A 19,688-nucleotide genomic window follows, 5' to 3' on the forward strand; every position below is an offset into this window, starting at 1 on the left:
GACGCACACGGGCGCGCTCGTGTATGTGCCGCTGTACGTATACATAGACGTGAGCCCCCGCGGGCGCTCGTGGAGGTGAGGGGGGGGTGTGCACCTATACGGGCCCCTATAGCGTATCTATATGGGCCCCGAAGCCTTGGCACCTGCCCCTATAGACCCGGCCGTATGTACGGGGGGGGGGGGCACACGCGCAGGTCCCTATGCACGCGTGGCCGCCGGCACCGCCGGTGCGACGGGTGCCCGGGCACGGGGTGGGTGTCCCCGCCGCCCGCCGCCGCGGAACAATGGGGGGTTATTTCTTTTTTGGGAAGAAGCTGAACCGTTTCTCCTTGTCCTTGCGGGGCAGAGGGGGTTCGGGGGGGGGCAGGGGCAAGCTCTGCGCCTTCCCCTGGCTGCTCCGGCACTCGGTTATCGCCGCGCTCAGCCCCTGCAGCCAGGCCTGCAGCTCCTCCTGTGGGCAGGGGCAGGGGCTCGAGGGGGGCTCCCCCGGCCCCCCAGCACCCTTCCCAGCCACCCCCTGTCCCTCGGGGCAATGCCGGTTGCCCCACGATGGCCCCCTGCGTGCCGCCAGCGTCCCACCGTGTCCCGATGGCCACCCCACGGGCAGTGCCAGCCACCCCCTGTGCCGCTGGGCGCTGCAGCTGGTCCTGGGCACTGCTGGTCCCCAATGTGTCCCCCTGGACATCTCTGGCCACCCCTGTGTCCCCCAGGCATCATCAGCCACCCTGGGTCCCCCTGGCTCTGTTGGCCACCACCACGTCCCCTGGCCACCACCAGCCACCCTGGGTCCCCCTGGACACTGCTGGTCCCCCCATGTCCCCTGGGCATGGCTAGTGTCCCCTGGCCACCACCAGCCACCCTGGGTCCCCCTGGGCACTGCTGGTCCCCCCATGTCCCCTGGGCATGGCTAGTGTCCCCTGGGAACCACCAGCCACCCTCTATCCCCCTGGGTACCATTGGCCACCCTGGGTCCCCCTGGGCACTGCTAGCCACCACCATGTCCCCCTGACCACCGCCAGCCACCCTGGGTCCCCCCCGGGCACTGCTGGTCCCCCCGTGTCCCCTGGGCATCTCCAGCCACCCCCATGTCCCCTGGGCATGGCTAGTGTCCCCTGGGAACCACCTGCCACTCTCTGTCCCCCTGGGTACTATTGGCCATCACTATGGTCCCTGGCCACCACCAGCCACCCTGGCCACCACCAGCCACTTTGGGTCTCCCTGGGCACTGCTGGTCCCCTCTGTGTCCCCTGGCCACCACCAGCCACCCTGGGCACTGCTGGTCCCCCTCTGTGTCTCCTTGCCATGTCCAGCCCCCTCCCCATGTCCCCCCATCACCGCTGGCCACCCCGTGTCCCCCCAAGGGTGTCCCTCACCTCATCCTTGCCGTGGAAGAGCCACTCGCTGCCATTGCTGAGCCTGGGGACAGAGCGCGGGTGCCGGTGGGGCGCGTGCCACCCCGTGCCGTGCCACCCCGCACCGTGCCACCCCGCGCCGTGCCAGACCCTCACCTGAGTTTGAAGACGTGCTTCTTCTTCTTGTAGCCGGCGGCCACCTCGCAGAGGGCGTCCCGCAGCCCCAGGGGCTCCTCGCCGTGGCAGGGCAACCCCAGCGCCCGGCTTTTGGCGTCCTTGAAGAAGGCGAGCTGGCCGCCCCGCAGCACGCAGTACCGCGTGCTCCACGACCTGCCGCCACATCGCCCCGTCAGCTCAGCACGCGCCGGCGCTGCCGCCACCACCGCTGCCGCCGCCGCCGCCGTGCCTACCGGTTGGATGCCCGTTTGGTGGCTGCCTCCAGGTCGTGCTTGCGGCCGAGGTAGCCCTCCAGCTGGATGCTGCAGCTGCGGGCTGGCAGCGTGGCCGGCTCCTCCGACTCCTCCCGCGGCAGCCGTGGGCTCGGCCACGCCGGCTCCTCATCGCCCGTCGTCCGCGCCAGCTGCCGCAAAGCAACAGCCCCGTTACGCCGCGGTGTCACCTCCTGCCACCAAAACCCGCATCCTGCCGTCGCGTCCCCTCCCTCCGCACATGGGGTCCCCTGTCCCCAGCGGGGGCTCACAGTCCCCAAGCCGGTGGCGGGTGCCAGCCGGGGGTGGGTCACCCCCGGCTCTCAGTGCCGGTGACCCCACCAGCTCCAGTATGCTGGTGGCTATGGGAGGACCCCAGCGAGCTCTGGGACCCACACTCTGGGTGTCAGGGCCCCCCCCAGATTTGGGGTGATGGGGTTGAGCCGAGCCAGGCAAGCACCCCTGGAAGCCACCCTGCTGTTGTCCCCCGCCCAGGGGTCTTGGGGACAACGGGGGATGCCAGCGGGCAGACGGCTCCGGTCAGGGGCCACGGTGCCCGGCAAAGGGGATGCTTGCCCAGGGGCAGTGGCTGGGTGCCACAGGACGGGGGCTCGGCCAGGGTGGGTGCAGGGCCGGCGCACGGCGATCCCGGGGTGCCTGTCCCCTCCTCCTGCACCCGGGGACGGCCCCAGCCCCACGCCGCCGTGTCTGCCGGCACCATGGGGAGCACGGGGAGGTCCTGCCGTGTGTCCTGCCGAGAGGGATGGGACTGTCCCTGGCAGCTGGGAGGTGACCATGTCCCCAAGCAGGCAGGGAAGGATTGTGTCCCCGAGCAGGCAGGTGGTAGTCTTGCCCCCAAGCAAAGGTGGCTCCTGTCCCCAAGCAGGTGAAAGCGGCCGTGTCCCCAAGCAGGCAGGAGGGGACCCTGTCCCCGAGGAGCCAGAAGATGCCCGTATCTTCAAGCAGGCAGAAATGATCTTGTCCCCGAGTAGGTACTCAGGGATTCTGTCCCCAGGCAGGCGAAAGTGATCTTGTCCCCAAGGAGCCAGAAGCTGCCCATGTCCCCAAGCAGGCAGAAGAGGCAGAAGGCGTTCCTGTCCCCAAGCAGGCAGAGCAACCGGAAAGCAATCCTGTCCCCGAGCAGGCAGAAGGAGCAGAGCTCGGCAGCGAGCACAAGGTGGCTGGCACACGGGGTGACGATGCCCCAAGGGTGGCAGTGCCCCGTGGGGTGACGATGCCTCACAGGGTGACGATGCCGCGTGGGGTGACGATGCCCCACGGGGTGCCGATGCCTTGCAGTGTGCTGATGCCCCGTACAGCGATGGTATCTCTTAGGGTGACGATGCCTCGTGGGGTGACATCCCCATAGGGTGACGATGCCCAAGGGATGACGACGTCCCAAGGGCCACGTGCTGTGGGGCCAGCCAGCTACGCCGCTGCGGCGCATCCGTGGGCAGCTCTGCCCAATGTCCCTTCCGTGCCGGAGCAGAGCCGGCCCCGCTCCCAGGGCTGGGTGCTCAGAAAGCCAGCTGCCACGTGGCCGGGGCCGCGCGGTGTCCCCGTGGGTTTCTCCCGGGATGCACGCTGCCTCGCCGACAGCAGAGGACGGTGGCTGGGATCTGCCCGCCCCAGGGCAGACGCTCCAGCTCTGGCTGCTGTCCCGATCCCAGAGACACCCGTGCACCCATGGGTGCCAACCTCTGCCAGCTGCCCCGAGCCTGGTCCCGGGGAGCAGGGGTGCTCCGAGCCGCTGCAGAGGCCCCGCGGCCGCCCCAGGAGCCGGGGTGAAGGGGAAGGTGCAGCACCTGCGTGCCCACCCGACCTTTTGGGGGTCATTTAGCATTTATTCAACTCAAGGCAAGGAACAAGGCAAGGGCTGGGGGTGCGGGGAGCTGTCGGCATGCCACGGTCACGGTCATGGGGTCTGCCAGGAGTCTGTGGGACATGCAGGGAGACTTTTTTTGCTGCTGGGGAAGGAGAAAGCTAAACTTGACAACTGACCGGCTCTGGTCCGTCGGCTGTGGGCGGAGAGGCATCCCTCATGCTCACACCCTTCCTCTTCTCCTCCTCCTCCTCGGACCTGCGGCAGGGAGGCAGCCTGCTCAGCGTCCCCGGCAGAGCGCGGCACCCCCAAAATCCCCATCCCAGCCAGCTTGCCGGGGAAACGCAGCCACGGTCCCGCAGGGACCTGAGCCTGGCTGCTGCTCTCCCGTCGCCCCCAAGGGATGAAAGCCCCGGCACGGTGGGGCTCAACCTTCATCTCAGCTCTTCACCTGCATCGATTTACTGCTCCGAAAGGGCAAATTGCTAAAAAAAACCCCTTAATGCTTTGAGAAGACGAATGCTGGAAACGATGCCCAGGAGCCGGCCAGGTGCCACAGGCTGCCCCTGCCCAAGATGCTGCCGCGGCCGCCTGGGGACGGCACCAGCATCTCTTACCCGGCCTCCAGCTCCCCGTCCAGATCCAGGCAGTAGTCGGGAGCCTCGGAATGCATCACCCCATCCCGTGCCAGCCCCTCGTGCAGCGTCCGCCCGCCCAGGAGCTCCAGCTGCCGGGGAAGGGGGGGAAGGCGTTAGGGGCTGGCGGGGATGTGGGGTGGGGAAATTGAGGCAGGGCCGGGACCAGGCATGCCCCATCCCAAGCCTTCCTCACCGTCGTCAGCTTCCTCAGGGCAGCGATGCGCTCCTCCCAGGTGGCCGAGGACTTCTCAAAAGCCTCGTGCCGCTTGAGCAGCTTCTCCACCGCGTCCACCGTCTGCCCGTAGTCGCTGCTGGCCAGGTAGGGCTCCTGCGCCATCAGCCACGACTCGGCCACCGAGGCGTCCCGGGAGAACTGGCACACCTCCAGCACTGCGGGCAGGGACGGGCAGCGCTCAGCCCCCTGCCGCCACCGCCGCCACCACCCCCCCGGCCAAGCCGCGGTCCCCTCCGGCACCGCCGGCGCACTCACGAAGCCGCAGCCGGTCCCAGCGCCGCTCCCACATCTCCATCATGGCTTTCCTCTTGTCCACCAGCTCCATCAGCTTGGCCTTGATCTGCGAGGGGACGCCGTCAGGCAGGGTGACCCCGGTGCCACCGTCCCCACCGCGCCCCGGCCCCAGCTGCCCTCACCTCAAGCGAGTCTTGGTGCTTGCGCTGCAGCAGCTTCTTGCCCAGCTCGACGCAGGCAGCAAAGCTCTTGCCCCGGGCGTCCACCTCAGCCCTGATGCTCTGGTGATACTTCATGAGCAGCTCCACCGAGGAGACGTCCCTGGAGACAGAGAGATGCCGGCGTCGGTGGTGGCATCGGTGCTGGATCCCAGCAAACGGCGCCGGGTGCTCGCCGGGCGCAGCCATACCTGGGTTTCTCCTGCGTCTCGATCTGCCGGATGGTGCTCTCCATCCAGGAGAGCAGGTCCCGTGCCATGCTGAAGAAGCGATGCTTGTCGGCCGTGTCCACCAGCCGGGCCCGGCGCCCGCTGCATGCTTCCAGCAGCGCCCGCAGGGCTCGTGCCACCTCCTGCTCCTGCTCCTGGATGCCGGCCGCCTTCTCCCCGGCGTAGGCGGTCTGCAGGCGCGCCGCTGTCTCCCGAAACTGCTGCACCTGCCCGATGGAGCCAGAGAGCTTGGGGGGATGCCGATTGCCGCCGGGAGGATGCCGATTGCCGCCGGCGGCACTGCCGAGCATCCCTGCCGGCTCCGGGGTGCAGCCTCACCTGCGCCTCCAGCAACTGCAGGTCACGCTCGAAGGCACTGTGCATGCGGTGGAAAGCCTCCACCGTGCCAGCATCCTCGCCCAGGTCCTGGGGCAGCTCCTGGCGCCGGGCGGCAATGAGGGCCAGCAGCTCGGCGCCATCGTAGAAATACTTGTGCAGGTCGTAGGAGGCGGCGAGGAGCTGCATGCGGGTGTCGATCAGCTCCAGGAGGTCGGCCCAGCTCTCGTTCAACCCGTCCTTCCACTCAGCCATGGTAGCCGCCTCCGTGTGCCCCGCGTCAATAAGATCCTCGATGGTCAGGTTCACCCGGTCCACGCGTTCCTGCCCCACGCTGCCCGTCTCCCGCGCGAACTCCCGAAACTTCTCCCGCAGGAGCTGCACAGGGGAGATAAGAGTGGAGTTTGCCAACCTAAAACCACACGCCAGCACTGCCACGCCTGCCCTGGCACCCTCACCGTGACGTGGTCCAGGTCCTGCCCCAACTCCTGGGAGGAGGCGACCACATCGCGCTCGGCGATCCATTGCTCCAGGTCCTCCACCTCCCGCTTCAGCTGGAAGAGGTGGGACATGTTCTCCAGGCGCCGGCGGCGCTCCTCAGCCGCCTCCTTCAGCCCCGCGTAGTGCTTGTCCACCTGGCCCTGCAGCCGGATGATCTGCTCCCTGCGTGGCCCCGGCACACAGACACCCCAGTTCTCACCCAGGAAAAGACGCCCCTGACCCATCCGTGTTGCCAACTGGGTGGGTTTTTTTTGGGGGAGGGACCCACTCTGTGCTCCCCGCATCCCTTTGCCACCACCTCCCCGATGCAGCCGGGCCAATGCCGCCCAGCTGGAGCAGCCAACGACACCAGAGCTCCAGCCAAACCACCCACCCACCTCGGTGCAGAGGGCACGGGGCTGCCCCGAGGGACAGGGGACACGCAACAGTGGCACCTACCCCTCAGGGTGACCAGCAGAGAGCAGCTGCTGAGCCCTCCCCGCCAGCGCCTTGATGGTTTGGCCGTAGTCCTCGATGGACCGCTGCTGCCGGACCTGTCTCTTCAGCATCACCAAGCCGCTCTCCTCGTCCTGCGGCACGGCAGACACCAGTGTCCATCGGCACCCGGCATGGCCGTGGGACGGGGACCGGGGTCCAGCCCCTGCACCCACCCTGCGGGCATGCCCTGCCTCTGTCCGGTGCAGTGGGGAGCAACGGCGAGCTCAGCAGGGTATGGCATGGCACAGATAGCATGGCGTGGGGTGGTGCGTCATGGCACGGCTTGGCACAGGATGGGATGGCGTGTAATGGCATAGCATGGGATGGATTGCCACGGCCAAGCATGGCATGGCACGGGATGACCGATAATGGCTTGGCATGGGGTGGCGTGGATGGCACGTAACGGCACAGCATGACATAGCACGGGGTGGGGTGTAATGGCATGTAATGACACAACATGGCACGGGACGGACAGCGTGTTATAGCACAGCATGACATGGCATGTAATAGCATGGCATGACATGCCATAGGATGGCATCTAACGGCATGGCACGGGATGGATGCCATGTATCATAGAATCATAGAATCATAGAATCGTTTAGGTTGGAAAAGACCTTTAAGATCATCCAGTCCAACCATTAACCTACACTACCAAGTCTACTCTAAGCCAATCAAACCATGTCCCCAAGTGCCACATCTACCCGTTTTTTGAACACTTCCAGGGATGGTGACTCCACCACCTCTCTGGGCAGCCTGTTCCAATTCTTGACCACCCTTGCCGTAAAGAAATTTTTCCTAATTTCCAACCTAAACCTCCCCTGGCGCAGCTTAAGCCCATTTCCTCTGGTCCTAATGGCACAGCATGGCACGGGATGGCGTGTAACGGCACGGGATGGCGTGTAATGGCACGGGATGGCGTGTAATGGCACGACACAGCATGGTACAGGATGATGCTTAACAGCACAGCATGGCATGGCCTGGGTCGACATAGGATGTCGCAGCACGGCAGAGCACGGTATGGCACAGAGCCCTCCCAAAACACGGGGGCACCCTGCGGAGCCACCCCTCACCTTCGGCTTCTCCTCAGCTCCCATGAAGAGCTCCTGCTCGCTGACCCAGGCCTCGGCCTCACCGGCGTCCAGGTAGTACTGCTGAGCCTCGCCGGCCTCCCGCAGCCGCTGGCGCCGGGCAGCCGCCTCTGCCTGCAGCGTCTCCCACAGCCCTCGCAGCTCCCGCACCCGTGCCTCCAGCTCCCGGCTCAGCTCGCCGCCGCTCGCCGCCGCCTCGCCCCGGCTCAGCACCTCGGCCAGCCGGGGGGCATGGCCCGCCAGCTCCTTCTGCAGCGTCTGCCGGCAGGGTGGGCGGTCACGGCGGGGCTCACCCATGGGATGGGTGGTCCCAAGGGACCGGCCGGGGCGGTGGGTGCCACCGCTGTACCCAGGCTCACCTCGTTCCTCTTGGCCAGGCGCTGCACGCTCGGGAGGTCGGTGCCATGCTCTGTCGACCTTGCCAGCGGCAGCCGCTCCTGCACCCACAGCTGCGGGCAAGAGCACCTGCTGAGCGCCATGCAGCACCCACGGGTGTCCCCGGCACGCCAGACCCCGCCACGGTGAGGATGCTCACCGTCTCATCCTCCAGATCCCGCCCAAGCTGGTACATGGCCTTGGCGGTCTCCAGCTCCTTCCTCCTGTTCCCCAGTGGCTCCAGCAGGTTGAGGAATCGCCGCCGGAGCCTCTGCTCATGCTCGTCGGCATCCGGCACATCTCCGGCAGGGGTGGGCCCCTGCCACTGTAGCTCCTCCAGCTCCTTCATCCGTTCTCCCACTTGCTCTTCCAGCCTCTGGAAGGGAAAAACCACGTGAGCTGGGGGGCAGAGCCGGGCCAGGAACCAGCCAGCCCCGTTTGGGGACAAGACCCGGCATGGCAGACCTCCCACCCCAAAAGCGGTGGCAGCGCACCCCTACCCAAAGGAACGGGTGAGGTGCCAACACCCTCCCACCCCCCCAGCCGCTCAGCGGGCAGTGCCACCACCCACCGTCTGCCTCTTCAGCAGCAGGTTGGTGGCGGTGAGGTCCTTGGGCTGCTCGGTGGCACGCAGCTCTTCCTCCGCCCGCCCCAGCCAGCTCTCCAGCTCCTCGTAGCTCCGGGCGTACAGCATCGAGCGGTTGGCCTCAAAGAGCCGCCGGCCCTTCTCCTCAGCGGCGTCGCGCAGCCCATTCCACCGCTCCCGCAGCTTGTCCAGCTGCCGTGCCACCACCTCGCTGTACTGTGGCTTGCGGCTCGCCAGCTCCTTCCCCTCCTGCCGGCAACACCAAAGAAGTTGGTGGTCACCGTAGCGCGGCTCCATGCCGGCACGGGGACCTCCCACCCAGCCGGCGGGCAGCGAGGCTTCCAGGCACCGGTGCCGGCACCCACCATCTCAAGCTTCTCCAGCCAACCCTGGTTGCGTGCCAGCTCGGCCATGAACGCCTGGTGCTTCTGCCACTTGCCATGGAGACCGTGGACTTCACCGTAGGAGGCATCCTGCGCCGTCAGCATCTTTTCCTCCACCCAGGCGTCAAGCTGCGGGCGAGGGGTGTCAGGGATCGGCCGGTGGGGACCCCCTGGCGCCACCAGCCGTGCCGCGTCCCTACCTCCCGACAGCTCTGCAGGAAGGTCTGCAGGTCGTGGTTGTCCTGCAGCAAACCCGCTGCCTCCTCCACCTTGGCCACAACAGCCCCATGCCTGGCAGGGAGACCGGAGACGGGCAGCATCAGCCCCGCTGCCCGCACGCCGCCCTCCCGCCTGCCCGCCGGACTCACCGCTCCTGGAGGGCCTGGCACTTCTCGGCGATCTTCTCGGCAAAGATGTTCCCCTCGGCCATCAGCTTGGTGCCGGCGGCCACCGTCTCGGGGACCTTCTCGGCGCTGCTCTCCACGCCCGCGCGGAAGTCCTGGAAGCGGTGCAGAGCGGCGACCGAGCCCTCCAGCGTGGCGGGCAGCTCCAGGTGGGCCAGCGTGTACTCCTGAGGGGGCACGGCGGGGGGTCAGCGCCTTTTTGGGGCACCCATGAACCGGGGACCCCCGCTGGGACCCCGCCTTGGGCACCCACCTGGTTGGTGAGGAGGATCTCCGCCTGCTTGGCGTCGCGAAGGAACTCCTGGAAGCCACGGCACTGGGCGAGGAAGCGGTGCCGGGCTTCTGCCATCTTGCCCAGGGTGGCCCAGCCAGCCTCCACGCCGCGCAGGCGCTGCCGCAGCCCCTCGTACTGGGGGTCCGTCTGCTCCCCCACCACCCGCTCTCCTGCCTCCACCAAGGCGTCGAAGGCGGCCGCGTGCCCTTCCGCGTCCTGCCGGGCGGCTTCGTGCCGCTGCAGCAGCTCCTCCGCCTCGGCCAAAGAGGCCGGCACCTCGTCGGCGGCCGCCACGGCTTTCTGAGCCCCGAAAAGCCAAGCCTGGAAGTCATCCAAGTCCTGCAGGAAGTGCCGGAGCTGCCCGGCTTCCCCCAGGGAGGCCGCCTGCTCCCCCAGGGCCTCCTGCAGCTCCTGCCAGGCGGCCACCACCGCCGCCAGCCGCTCGGCCACCTCCCCGGCCACCTCGGGCCGTTCCTTGGCCAGCTGTTCAGCCTGGGAGCGCAGGACAGCCAGGCGGCCCTCGGCAACCGCCAGCTCCCTCTCGATGCCATAGAGCTTGCGTTGGGTGGCCAGGATGCCGGCCAGGTCCTGGCCCAGCTCGGCGGTGGCCTCGACCGCCCGAGCTTTGCTCTGCAGCCATTGCCGGGTCTCCTCGCACTCCAGACGGTAGTTGAGGAAGCACAGTGCCGAGCCCACCGCCCGGCGACGCTCAGACACCAGATCCTTGAACCGGCTCCACCTGCGGGGCAGAGGCGAGGATAACGGGGGATGTGGCTGATGGGGACCAGCCCAACCGCCCCGGCGTCACCCACCACCGTACCTCTCGTTGAGCTGCTCCCGGCACTGCCGGACCTGGGGGCTGCGGGGGTGCCCGCTTGCGAGCAGCCCGTCGGCTGCCTGGTTGACGGCGGCGACCTGGGAAGCCACTGCGGCCATCTCCTGCTCCAGCCCATCCAGCCTGCGGGGACGGCCGGGCTGAGAACGGGCCACACCTCGGGACACAGCACAGCAGCACCGCCGCGGCGGGAGCCCTTACCTGTGCTGCGCCACGTCCAGGTCCTCCAGCGCCTGAGGGACCTCCCGCTGCCCCAGCCAGGTCTCCTTGGCCCCCATCCAGAGGTGGCAGGCTTCACTCTCCCCAAAAACGGTGTAGAGGTCAAGGGTGTCCTGCAGCTGGCAGCCCCGCCGCTCGGCCAGGGCGGCCACCTCGGCATGCAGCTCCCGCAGGGCCACCAGCCAGCTCTGTGCCTCAGGGCCGGCCCGCAGCTCCGGGGGGAAGCCCTCGGCTTGCCGGGCCAGCCCGTCCAGCTGCTCCCGGGCAGCCGCCATCTCCTCCAGCAGCTCCTGGTGCTGCCGCAACAAGGTGCGGGTGTGGGATTCGTCCTGGCCCAGCTCCTCGGCGGCCGCCCGCCGGCGGGCATCCCGCAGCCCTTCCGCCAGCTCTTCCGCCTCCGCCTGGAACTGGAAGAAGCCCTCGGCCTCGCGCAAGCCTCGCCGGCGGAAAGCCGCCAGCTCCTCCAGCTGCGCCCACATTGCCCGCACCGCCGCGCTCCGCTCCCGCAGCTGGCCGGCCGCCTGGCCCGCCGCCGCCAGCCCCTTGCCCATTGCCAGCGCCCGCTCCAGCTGGCCACCCCGGCTCCGCAGCTCGGCCTCGAAGGCGGCGTGCCGGCGCTGGAGCAGCAGCACGCCTGGCAGGTCCTTCCCAAAGTCCAGGGAGGAGTAGAGCTGCTCCTGCTCCTTGATCCAGCCTTCCGCCTCATCCAGCTCCCACAGGCAGGTCCAGAGGGACCGGGACTGCTCCAACAAGGCTCTCCTCTGGGCCATCAGTGCCTGCAGCTCCTGCCAGCGCAGCTCCAGGTGGCTGACACGGTCCCGGATGACTTTAGGGTCGCAGGGACGGTAGCCTGGCCAGGGAGCGGGGCAGGTACCTATCAGCAGGGCGTCCCGGCTTCCTGCGGCTGTGCCGCGGTCCTGGGGCATCCTGGCGTGCCTACCCGCAGTGTTGGCGAAGCGAAGGGCAGCAGCACTGACGGCCCGTGTCTTGTCTGCCTGCAGGGCCATGTCACCCTCCAGCAGCCGGTGGGTCTGCAGCAGCTCCTCTGCCTCCAGAAGGTGCTTCCCGGATTCGGGCGATGTCAGCTGTACCTGTGGGAGAGCCCTGGCCGTCACCCACCACCGGCTCCAGCAGATGGAACCACCCAAAAGCCACCATCAACATGCCAGCATCTCACCTGCCTCCCCAGGGGGGTCCCACCAACGCCCTGCCCGGTGGGAGCAAGGCACCCCACCCATGGTGGCACCCAATGCCCGCAGCTCACCTGGACCTCATCCATCCAGTCGATGCTGTGGAGCATCTCTTGGAAGAGGTGCTGCAGGGTGAGGTTCATCTCCAGGCGCTGACGCCGGGCAGCCAGCAGCTCCAGGAGCTCCTCCCAGAGCCGCAGGATGTTGTCCTTGCGCCTGTTGATGCGCTGGATGTCGTGGTAGCCCTCCACCTCCAGCTCCTTCGCCACCGCCTCGATGGCCTGCACCCGTTCCTTGTAGGCAGCCGTGTCTGTCTCGATGGCTTCGTGCTTCTTCTTGGCCGCCTCCACTGCCGGCAGGTCCTGGCCAAAGTTGTCCTGCCCCAGCACAAAGCCCATGGTGAGGCTCCGGTGGGGTGCCCCGGTCCCTGGGGTAGGTGTCCCCAGTCTCACCTGGGCCACCAGACGCTGATTTTCGCTCAGCCAGGCCTCCCGCATGGCCGCTTTGCGGTCAAAGCGCCGCGCCAACTGCTCCAGCTTCTCCTGCCGGATGAGCTCGGTGCGCAGTGCCAGCTCCCGCTCATGCTCCGCTTTCTCCAGCTGCTCCCAGGCCTGGGGGAAGGCAGTGGCGCCGGATGGGAGTGGCACCCATGCCCCTCCACCCACCTGCATCTTGTTCTGCTGGTGAACCCCAATGTGCCCCATGGCTGTGGGAGGGTGGCTGGAGGAAGCCAGCCTGCCCTGGGATGGACCCGACCTGCCCCAGGATGGACTCGATGTGTCCCAGGATGAATCTGAACTGCTGCGGGAGATGGACCCAACCTGCCCTAGAACCCTTCCCAGGATGGACCTGAACTGCCCCCAGGAGATGGATCCAACTTGCTCTAGAGCAGACCCAATTTGCCTTGAGATGGACCCAAACTGCCCCAGGAGATGGACCCAACCTTTCCTAGGACCTGAACTACCCTGGGATGGAACCAACCTGCCCAGGGAGATGGACCCAACCTGCCCTAGAACCCTTCCCAGGATGGACCTGAACTGCCCCCAGGAGATGGACCCAACTTGCTCTAGAGCAGACCCAATTTGCCTTGAGATGGACCCAACCTTCCCTAGGACCTGAACTACCCTGGGATGGACCCAACCTGCCCCGGGAGATGGGCCCAACCTGCCCTGGGACAGTAAAGCCCCCAAGGACACTGGGGGAAGAGCTGTCCCCAGATTGCAGGGTGCCGCGGGAGCAGCCGCGTGTCCCCGTGGCACAGCACGACACATGGCCAGGCTGCCGGGATGGGCCCCGTACCCGGTTGATGTCAGAGACCAGGCGCCCCTCGTGTGGGGTGTAGACACGCTGGTTGTTGGCTCGCATCCGTGACTGGATGGTGAAGAGGAGCACCTCCAGGTTGCCCTTCTCCTGAAACCTGCCCCAGAGAGAGCTCAGCCCAGGGCACCCGTAGGTGCTCACCACCACTGTGCGGGCACAGGGGGCTCGGAGGTGCTTACTTGGGGGGCTTCTCCACGGTGCGGTAGGTGCTGAAGGCTTGCAGCTGGTGCTGCACCCCGGCCAGCGAGTTGGCGAAGCTGTGGCTGTTGAGGAAGGCGATGGTCTGCTCGATCCAGGTGAGCAGGTTGGAGGCCAGCCCCCCGTAGCCCTCGATCATCCGCTCCGTCTCCTTGGCGTGCTCGATGACCTGTGGCAGGGCCAGCGGTGAGCACTGGGTACCGGCACCCCAGCAGAACCCCCCTGCCCCAACGCCGTCCCCTACCTTGCCCAGACGCCTGCCTTCCACCTCAAGCACCTTCATCTTGGAGAAGTAGTGGTAGAAGGCCACCACGTAGGTGATGATGGACTTCTCGTCGGGGTTCTCTGTGAACACATCTGCCCGGTGCGAGCGAGACTTGTCAGTCCTGACCCAGCCTCTGCATTGCCCCAGTGGCAATGGGCCACCATGGCTTCATGAGGTCCCCTCTTGCTCCCACCCAGACCCACTTCCACGGGGTGGAAAGCTCTCTGTCCCTCCATGGGGCCTGGGTGCATCCCAGGGCACAATGGGGAAACTGAGGCAGGAGGGTCGGCAGCAGCAGCCTCACCTTCAGGGTCAAGGAGCGGGGTGATGCCCAGGTGCCGCTCTGCCACCCTGAACGCATGCTCCAGGTTGTGCCGGGCATTGGATTTGGTCAGGTTTTGGAAGTCAACCAGCTCGGGCCTGGGGACAGAGGGCGTGGGATGGTGGTGGCACAGCCGTGGGACATCCCCCGGTTGCCACCGCCGCCCCAGCACGTCCCGGTGCCCGCCGTAGTGCTGCCTACCTGTGCCTGTGGATGAGGGCGTTGAAAGCCAGCCCGTCCTTCCAGCTCGAGGTGAAGTTGGTGACGTTCACGTGGGGATACCTGTGATGGGGACAGGGCATCACTGTCACCCTCTGGGCACCCCCTGACCCTGGTGCCATGGGGTGCGGGTCCCACCACCTACCCTGCCGTCTTCATCTGGCACCAGAGCAGCAGTGCATCCCTGGCAGAGCGTGTCTCCCGGCCTTCCTGCATGATGATGTCCTGGATCTGGGGGCAGAAGGACATCCCGGGGTTGAGGGAGGACATCCACGGAGGAGAGCTCCCGCTCGGGAATGAGCCATTGGGTGCTGAGCTGAGGGGTGCCCCCCATCCACCCGGTCCCACCTGGAAGCGGAGGATGATGGTCCAGATGAGGCCGAGGACGAGGCGGTGGTTGCCGTCCACGATGTCGTGGGAGCCCATGTTCTCCAGGTGCACCCGCTGCTCCTTCAGGAACTGCAGCGCCTTGTCCACGTTCTCCAGGCAGTGGATCCGCATCCGGCCCTTGGTGGGCTTGGGCTGGGGCACAACAGCGCTCAGCACCCTCCCCTCCACGCTGGGCACCCCCACCCCTGCCCCGGGGACGCCGCTGCTGCCACCCCAACCCTGGTGGAACCTTGGTCAACACCAAGGTCAACAGCCTTGGTTGAGCACCAAGGGTCTTGGGGCATGGCGGGGCATGGCGGGGCATGGCATGGCATGGCATGGGTCCCAGGGTCCCCAGCTGGATGGGATCCCTACCAGAAGCTCTCCTGACAGCACCTCCAGCAGCTTGATGAGCATCCGCCCGTCCCGGAGGTCCATGTAGAGGTCTGAGATGCGGCAGGTGACGCGAGCCAAGTGCGAATTCACCCACTTGGTGAAGGTTTTCTTCTGCACGGCCTCCCGCTCATCTGCAACGAGAGCGGGCACGGTGGCACCGGCGCTGGGGACAACCCGGGAGGACTGAGGGGACCCGAGACCCACCCCTGACCTGCCAGCGCTTTGATGCGGGAGCGCTCAAAGAGGCGCGCCGAGCTGTTGTCGTTGTCCAGCTCATCGTCGGAGGCGTCCCAGCGGACGTTGATGCGGCTGTACTGCTGCTGCAGCTCCAGCTGCTCGTAGTCGTTCGCCGAGGTCATGGTCCCGGCGTGCCCCGGCCAGCTGGCCGTTGGCTACCGGCAACAGGCCCCTGGGGGAGAACGAGGGCCGTGGGCATCGGCATCGCCGCAGCAGCTCGCCGGCCCTGCCGCGCACGGGGATTTGCGGCTCAGAGCTGCTGGTTAAGCCGCTCAGAGGGATTTAGCCTCGTCCCCACCCAGGTGTTGGGGGGCACCTGGGTGCTGCACGCTCGGGGGCTCGCCCCGCTGGCACGGACCCCCGCGCCAAGATGTGCCAATGGCTACTCATGGCAGTGCTTCCCGGCCCGGGTCCTGCCTGCCCACCCCGCATCCCCGGCTGGCCGGGCCAGATCCCCAGGGGTGTCCCCCCGCCCAACCCTGGGTGTCCCTGGGGGCAGCGGGTGCTGCTCGCACCCACCCCGACGCCTGCGCCGTGGAGGGGCTTCACCAGCACCCGTGGCAGAAAGCGGGTGACAGCTGCCGGCGGGGGGGCCACCCGCCCCCAGAGACATTTGAGACACAGATAGGACATGGCCGGTATCTAAAAATGCCTGCGAGCAGCTGTCGGCAGCCGGGCCGGGCGGGAGGAGGCTGCTGGGGCCCCCTGAGGGGTGCGGGGAGCCAGGTTGGGGCTGCCCACGGCCAGCACCCTGTCCGGGACCCCCACCAGCACCCCAGAGCTGCCGGGAGCCCCCGGCTGTGGGTGCACAGCACAGGCGGAGGAAACCCCCGGCACCCCCAAACCCTTGGTGTCCCCCGGGACCCCCAGGCAGCCGGCGGGCAGGAGGGCGTTATCGGGGCAGGCAGGGCTGGGCTGGGCCCCATCTCCACACCCTAATCGCAGCCGCGCAGGCAGGGCTTTGGCAGGGGAGCCAGCGTGCATGCAAGGGCACGAAGGAGCGTGCAAAAGCCTGCACGTGCCAGCAAGGACACGCAGGAATGGGCCAGAGCGTGCAAGAGCGTGCACGTGCGAGCAAGGACATGCGGGAGCGTGCCAGAGCATAAACATGTGAGCAAAGACAGGTAGAAGCGTGCCAGAGCGTGCGTGTGTAAGCAAAGATATGTGGGAATGTGCCAGAGCGTGCATGTGTGAGCAAGGACATGCGAGAGCGTGCCAGAGCACGCACATGTGAGCAAAGACACGTAGAAGTGTGCCAGAGCGTGCAAGAGCAAGCGCGCATGAGCAAGGACGTGTAGGAATGTGCCAGAGCGTGCAAGAGCATGCACATGCAAGCAGGGACATGTGAGAGCGTGCCAGAGCATAAACATGTGAGCAAGGACATGCAGAAGCATGCCAGAGCATGCATGTATGAGCAAGGACATGCGAGAGCGTGCCAGAGCGTGCAAGAGCATGCATGTGTGAGCAAGGACATGCGAGAGCGTGCCAGAGCACGCACATGTGAGCAAAGACACGTAGAAGTGTGCCAGAGTGTGCAAGAGCATGCGTGCATGAGCAAGGACGTGTAGGAATGTGCCAGAGCGTGCAAGAGCATGCACATGCAAGCAAGGACATGTGAGAGCGTGCCAGAGCATGCACATGTGAGCAAGGACATGCAGAAGCATGCAAGAGCATGCATGTATGAGCAAGGACATGCGAGAGCGTGCCAGAGCACGCACACGTGAGCAAGGACATGTAGGAGCGTGCCAGAGCGTGTAAAAGCACGCACACGCAAGCAAGGACATGCAGGAGCATGCACGTGCAAGCAAGGACATGTGGACGCATGCAAGCGCGTGCAAAAAGGCACACGAGACCGTGCAAGGCCGTGCAAGCGCGCACAGGAGCGCGCAAGAGCGGGGCCGGCAGCGCTCCGTGCCGTAGCTCTGTGCCGCTGCCAGCCAGCGCAGCTGGCACGGGGCTCGCCCTCCTGTCCTGCGGCAGAAAACCCCTGGGGAAGCCCAAATTTGGGGACCTCCACCCCAACAGCTCAGGAACCTGCAGCCGGTCTTGCCTGGGCGCTGCGAACGGGCTGGGCGCGCCGAGTTGTGCCAGGTCTCCGTGGCACGCCGCAGCCCGGCGCTGCCAACCCACCACGACAACAGCGGGACCAGGGCTGCGAGCATCCGAGGAAGAGGAGCAGGAGGAGATCGCGCTGCAGGGAGCCACGGCGGGGCCCAAGGGAGCTGCTAGCGTGCATTTCGAGCGCGGGTGCTCGCCGATCCTTTAAATCTCCCTCTGCCGCACCGGCGCCTTCCAAACAGCCCTGTCTGGCACAGCCACGCCACCGCCGGCACCCGCCGCCCGGGGATTGTCATTCCGCCCGCTTGGCAAGAGGAAAGCCGGGAGTGCCGGGGTGCCGGCCCCGCTGCAAGCATCCTGCGGCCGGGGCCAGGGCAGCGTTGCCTTCCCCGGCCGGCGGCTCAGCGCCGTGAATCAGCACTTCCCGGCGAGGGGCTGGCACCGTGCCGCTGCCGAGGTCCCCCCGCCGGGCCCGGGTGACATCCCCCCTGCACCCCACGGGCGGCCGGGCCAGCAGTTTGGTGCCCGCCACCCGCAGCACCCTCGAGCCCCCTCCCCGGCACAGCCCTCGCCACCGCAGCGTGCTGCCAAAAGACTAGCTGCTGGCGCACGGGAGCTCATCGGGGTCCCCCAAAACACCCCAAAATAGCCGCCGCGTCACCCCCGCCTGCAGCGTGGCGCGTCCGTGGGGCACCCGCTGTCCGGCATCGCCCCGGCTGCTTCGCTTCACCAATTAACGCTTTTATTTTGCATCTCCACCAAGCCAGCAGTCAGCCACGCTCCCGGTGCGGCTGGCCCCGGTGGGAAGGGGCAGGAGGTGGGGGGCATCCCCACGGCCCCCCGACAGCCGCCTGCCTCCCAGGCACACGGCCAGGGCCGGGAGCAGATGGCCCCGCTCGGCACGGCTGCTCGGCACAGCACGGGCTCGTTGGGCACGGCACGGCACAGCTCCTCCGGCCGGCGATGCCCCGCTCCGGCTCCCCGGCCACACTCTCACCCGGCGGGCGAAGGTTTGTGTTTCCCCAGGGCCGGCGTTGGTGCGGATGCCGGCCGTGCCAGGACTGTCCCATGTCACCTAACCCACCAGCGCACCGAGCGGCGACGCACACACGTGCTGACACTCCACAGACATTTTTGGCTATAAATAGGCCTCCCCTGCGCACGGTGCGGGCCAAGCCCCACTCCCTTCTTAGGAGCTGCCCCCCTACAGCTCCTCGCCTACCCCAAAATCACCAGCTGCGGCCCTAAAAACACCCGATAGCTGCAAAATACAGCTCAGGGGGGCCGTGCTGGCACCCGCCGGGGTTGCAGGGGCTGCCTTTGCCTGCCACCCTCTCAAAAGCTCCTCGTTGACTTAACCCAGCGGAGCGAAGGGCGCCACAATCCCCTGACTCCGGGAGCTGGAGATTTGCAAAGGCAAAAGCCGCCCTGAAAGGGGAGCTGGGAAATCAGCCCTGGGTGGCCCCCGGCTTATTGGGGTGCGGGCAGGAGCTCCCCCATCCCAACACCCGCCCGCGAGCATCCTCCCACCACCACGCCGGGACGAGGGGGGCCAAGGGCACGGCGGCCAGAAAACTCTTCCCAGTAACTCCAGTTACCCCAGTTGCTAAAACTGGTGGTTGAAGCGGGCTGGGCAACGTGCCCCGCGGACACCCACCGCATGGCACCTCCGGAGCCGGCTCGCCCACCGCGTCCCACCGGCACATGCCCGGCGGTGCCGGGAGCAGCCAGGACCGGTGCGGGAACCCCACTCGGGATCAGCACCCCAGGGAAAAGCATCCCCAGGGTGTCCCCAGAAAGTCACCGCCGCTCGCCCGCCCCGTCCTTCCCGGCGGCCACGCGTCCCCCGTGGGGAGAGCAGCCCCGGGGGGACACGGGGTGACATGCCCCCTCCCCCCCCCGCCGCCGCAGGGACAAGGGGGGTGCTGAGCCCCCCGGAGGGACCCCCGCACCCCGGCCAAACTTTGCTCCGCACCCGCAGCCCCCCCCCCCCGACCCCAGCCCCCCCCGGGACCGTGCCCGGTGCTGCACGGAGCCAGCAAACCCGGTGTCCCCGGGGGCGGGCGGCGCGTCCCGGTGCCCCCCACTCCTCCCCAGGGGGAGCGGAGCCTCCCGGTGCCCTCCGGTCCCCCCCCACCCCCGCTTACCCCGGGGGGCGGCGCATCCCGGTACCGGCCGGCGGTGCCCGGGGCGGCCGCGGCTCTCACCTGCACGGGGCGGCGGGCGGACGAGCGGCGGCGGGCCCGGGGCCGGAGCCGGGACCGGAGCGGGGCGGGGGGGGAGCGGAGCCGCCCTTTGCCGCGATATAAATAACATTATCTGTGCACGCAGGGACATTCCTGCCCCGGCCCAGATAGCCCCGCTCCCCCCCGGGAGGGCCGGGCGGAGGCGGGCGGGGACGAGCCGCCCGCCCCGCAATGCAGCACAGCGGCCCCCCCCGGCCGCCGCCGCCACCGGCACCGGCAGCTACCGGGCGCCGAGCGGCGCCGGTGCCACGGCC

At 67.6% G+C, this 19,688-nt stretch overlaps 1 protein-coding gene across 2 annotated transcripts; it reads right to left on the reverse strand.

The window, feature by feature from the left end:
- Positions 1–292: 292 nt before the first annotated feature.
- On the reverse strand, positions 293–19,410 carry SPTB (spectrin beta, erythrocytic). 2 transcript variants are annotated; one of them, XM_075712261.1, is made up of 36 exons: positions 19,396–19,410; positions 15,105–15,302; positions 14,873–15,024; positions 14,477–14,650; positions 14,274–14,359; positions 14,111–14,191; positions 13,892–14,007; positions 13,567–13,679; positions 13,304–13,491; positions 13,104–13,221; positions 12,257–12,415; positions 11,879–12,181; positions 11,555–11,705; positions 10,597–11,464; positions 10,381–10,518; positions 9,540–10,299; positions 9,251–9,453; positions 9,083–9,173; positions 8,865–9,011; positions 8,485–8,748; positions 8,074–8,289; positions 7,898–7,987; positions 7,521–7,796; positions 6,412–6,542; positions 5,931–6,135; positions 5,476–5,850; positions 5,119–5,363; positions 4,892–5,030; positions 4,731–4,815; positions 4,434–4,630; positions 4,220–4,329; positions 3,782–3,860; positions 1,763–1,932; positions 1,509–1,682; positions 1,374–1,416; positions 293–451 (listed from the first exon to the last, which is right to left on the reverse strand). In XM_075712261.1, exons 2-36 carry the CDS (start codon positions 15,250–15,252, stop codon positions 293–295), a joined length of 6,954 nt encoding a protein of 2,317 aa, XP_075568376.1. In that variant the 5' UTR covers positions 15,253–15,302; positions 19,396–19,410. The 2 variants fall into 2 exon arrangements, with proteins under 2 accessions (XP_075568376.1, XP_075568377.1); XM_075712262.1 differs by lacking the exons at positions 293–451; positions 1,374–1,416; positions 1,509–1,682; positions 1,763–1,932 and having other exon boundaries at positions 3,606–3,860.
- Between the last annotated feature and the right edge of the window lie 278 nt (positions 19,411–19,688).

This window comes from Pelecanus crispus, chromosome 6, assembly GCF_030463565.1.
Source record: "Pelecanus crispus isolate bPelCri1 chromosome 6, bPelCri1.pri, whole genome shotgun sequence".
NCBI classification, from domain to species: domain Eukaryota; kingdom Metazoa; phylum Chordata; class Aves; order Pelecaniformes; family Pelecanidae; genus Pelecanus; species Pelecanus crispus.

Excerpts from the sequence above, each read along its gene's own strand:
- SPTB (XM_075712261.1), bottom strand. The coding sequence starts at position 15,252 with ATGACCTCGGCGAACGACTACGAGCAGCTGGAGCTGCAGCAGCAGTAC. Across the intron at positions 14,651-14,872 it reads TGCTGTCAGGAGAGCTTCTG|CCCAAGCCCACCAAGGGCCG; the intron begins GTAGGGATCCCA and ends GTTGTGCCCCAG. Across the intron at positions 4,631-4,730 it reads CTGGGACCGGCTGCGGCTTC|TGCTGGAGGTGTGCCAGTTC; the intron begins GTGAGTGCGCCG and ends CCCTGCCCGCAG.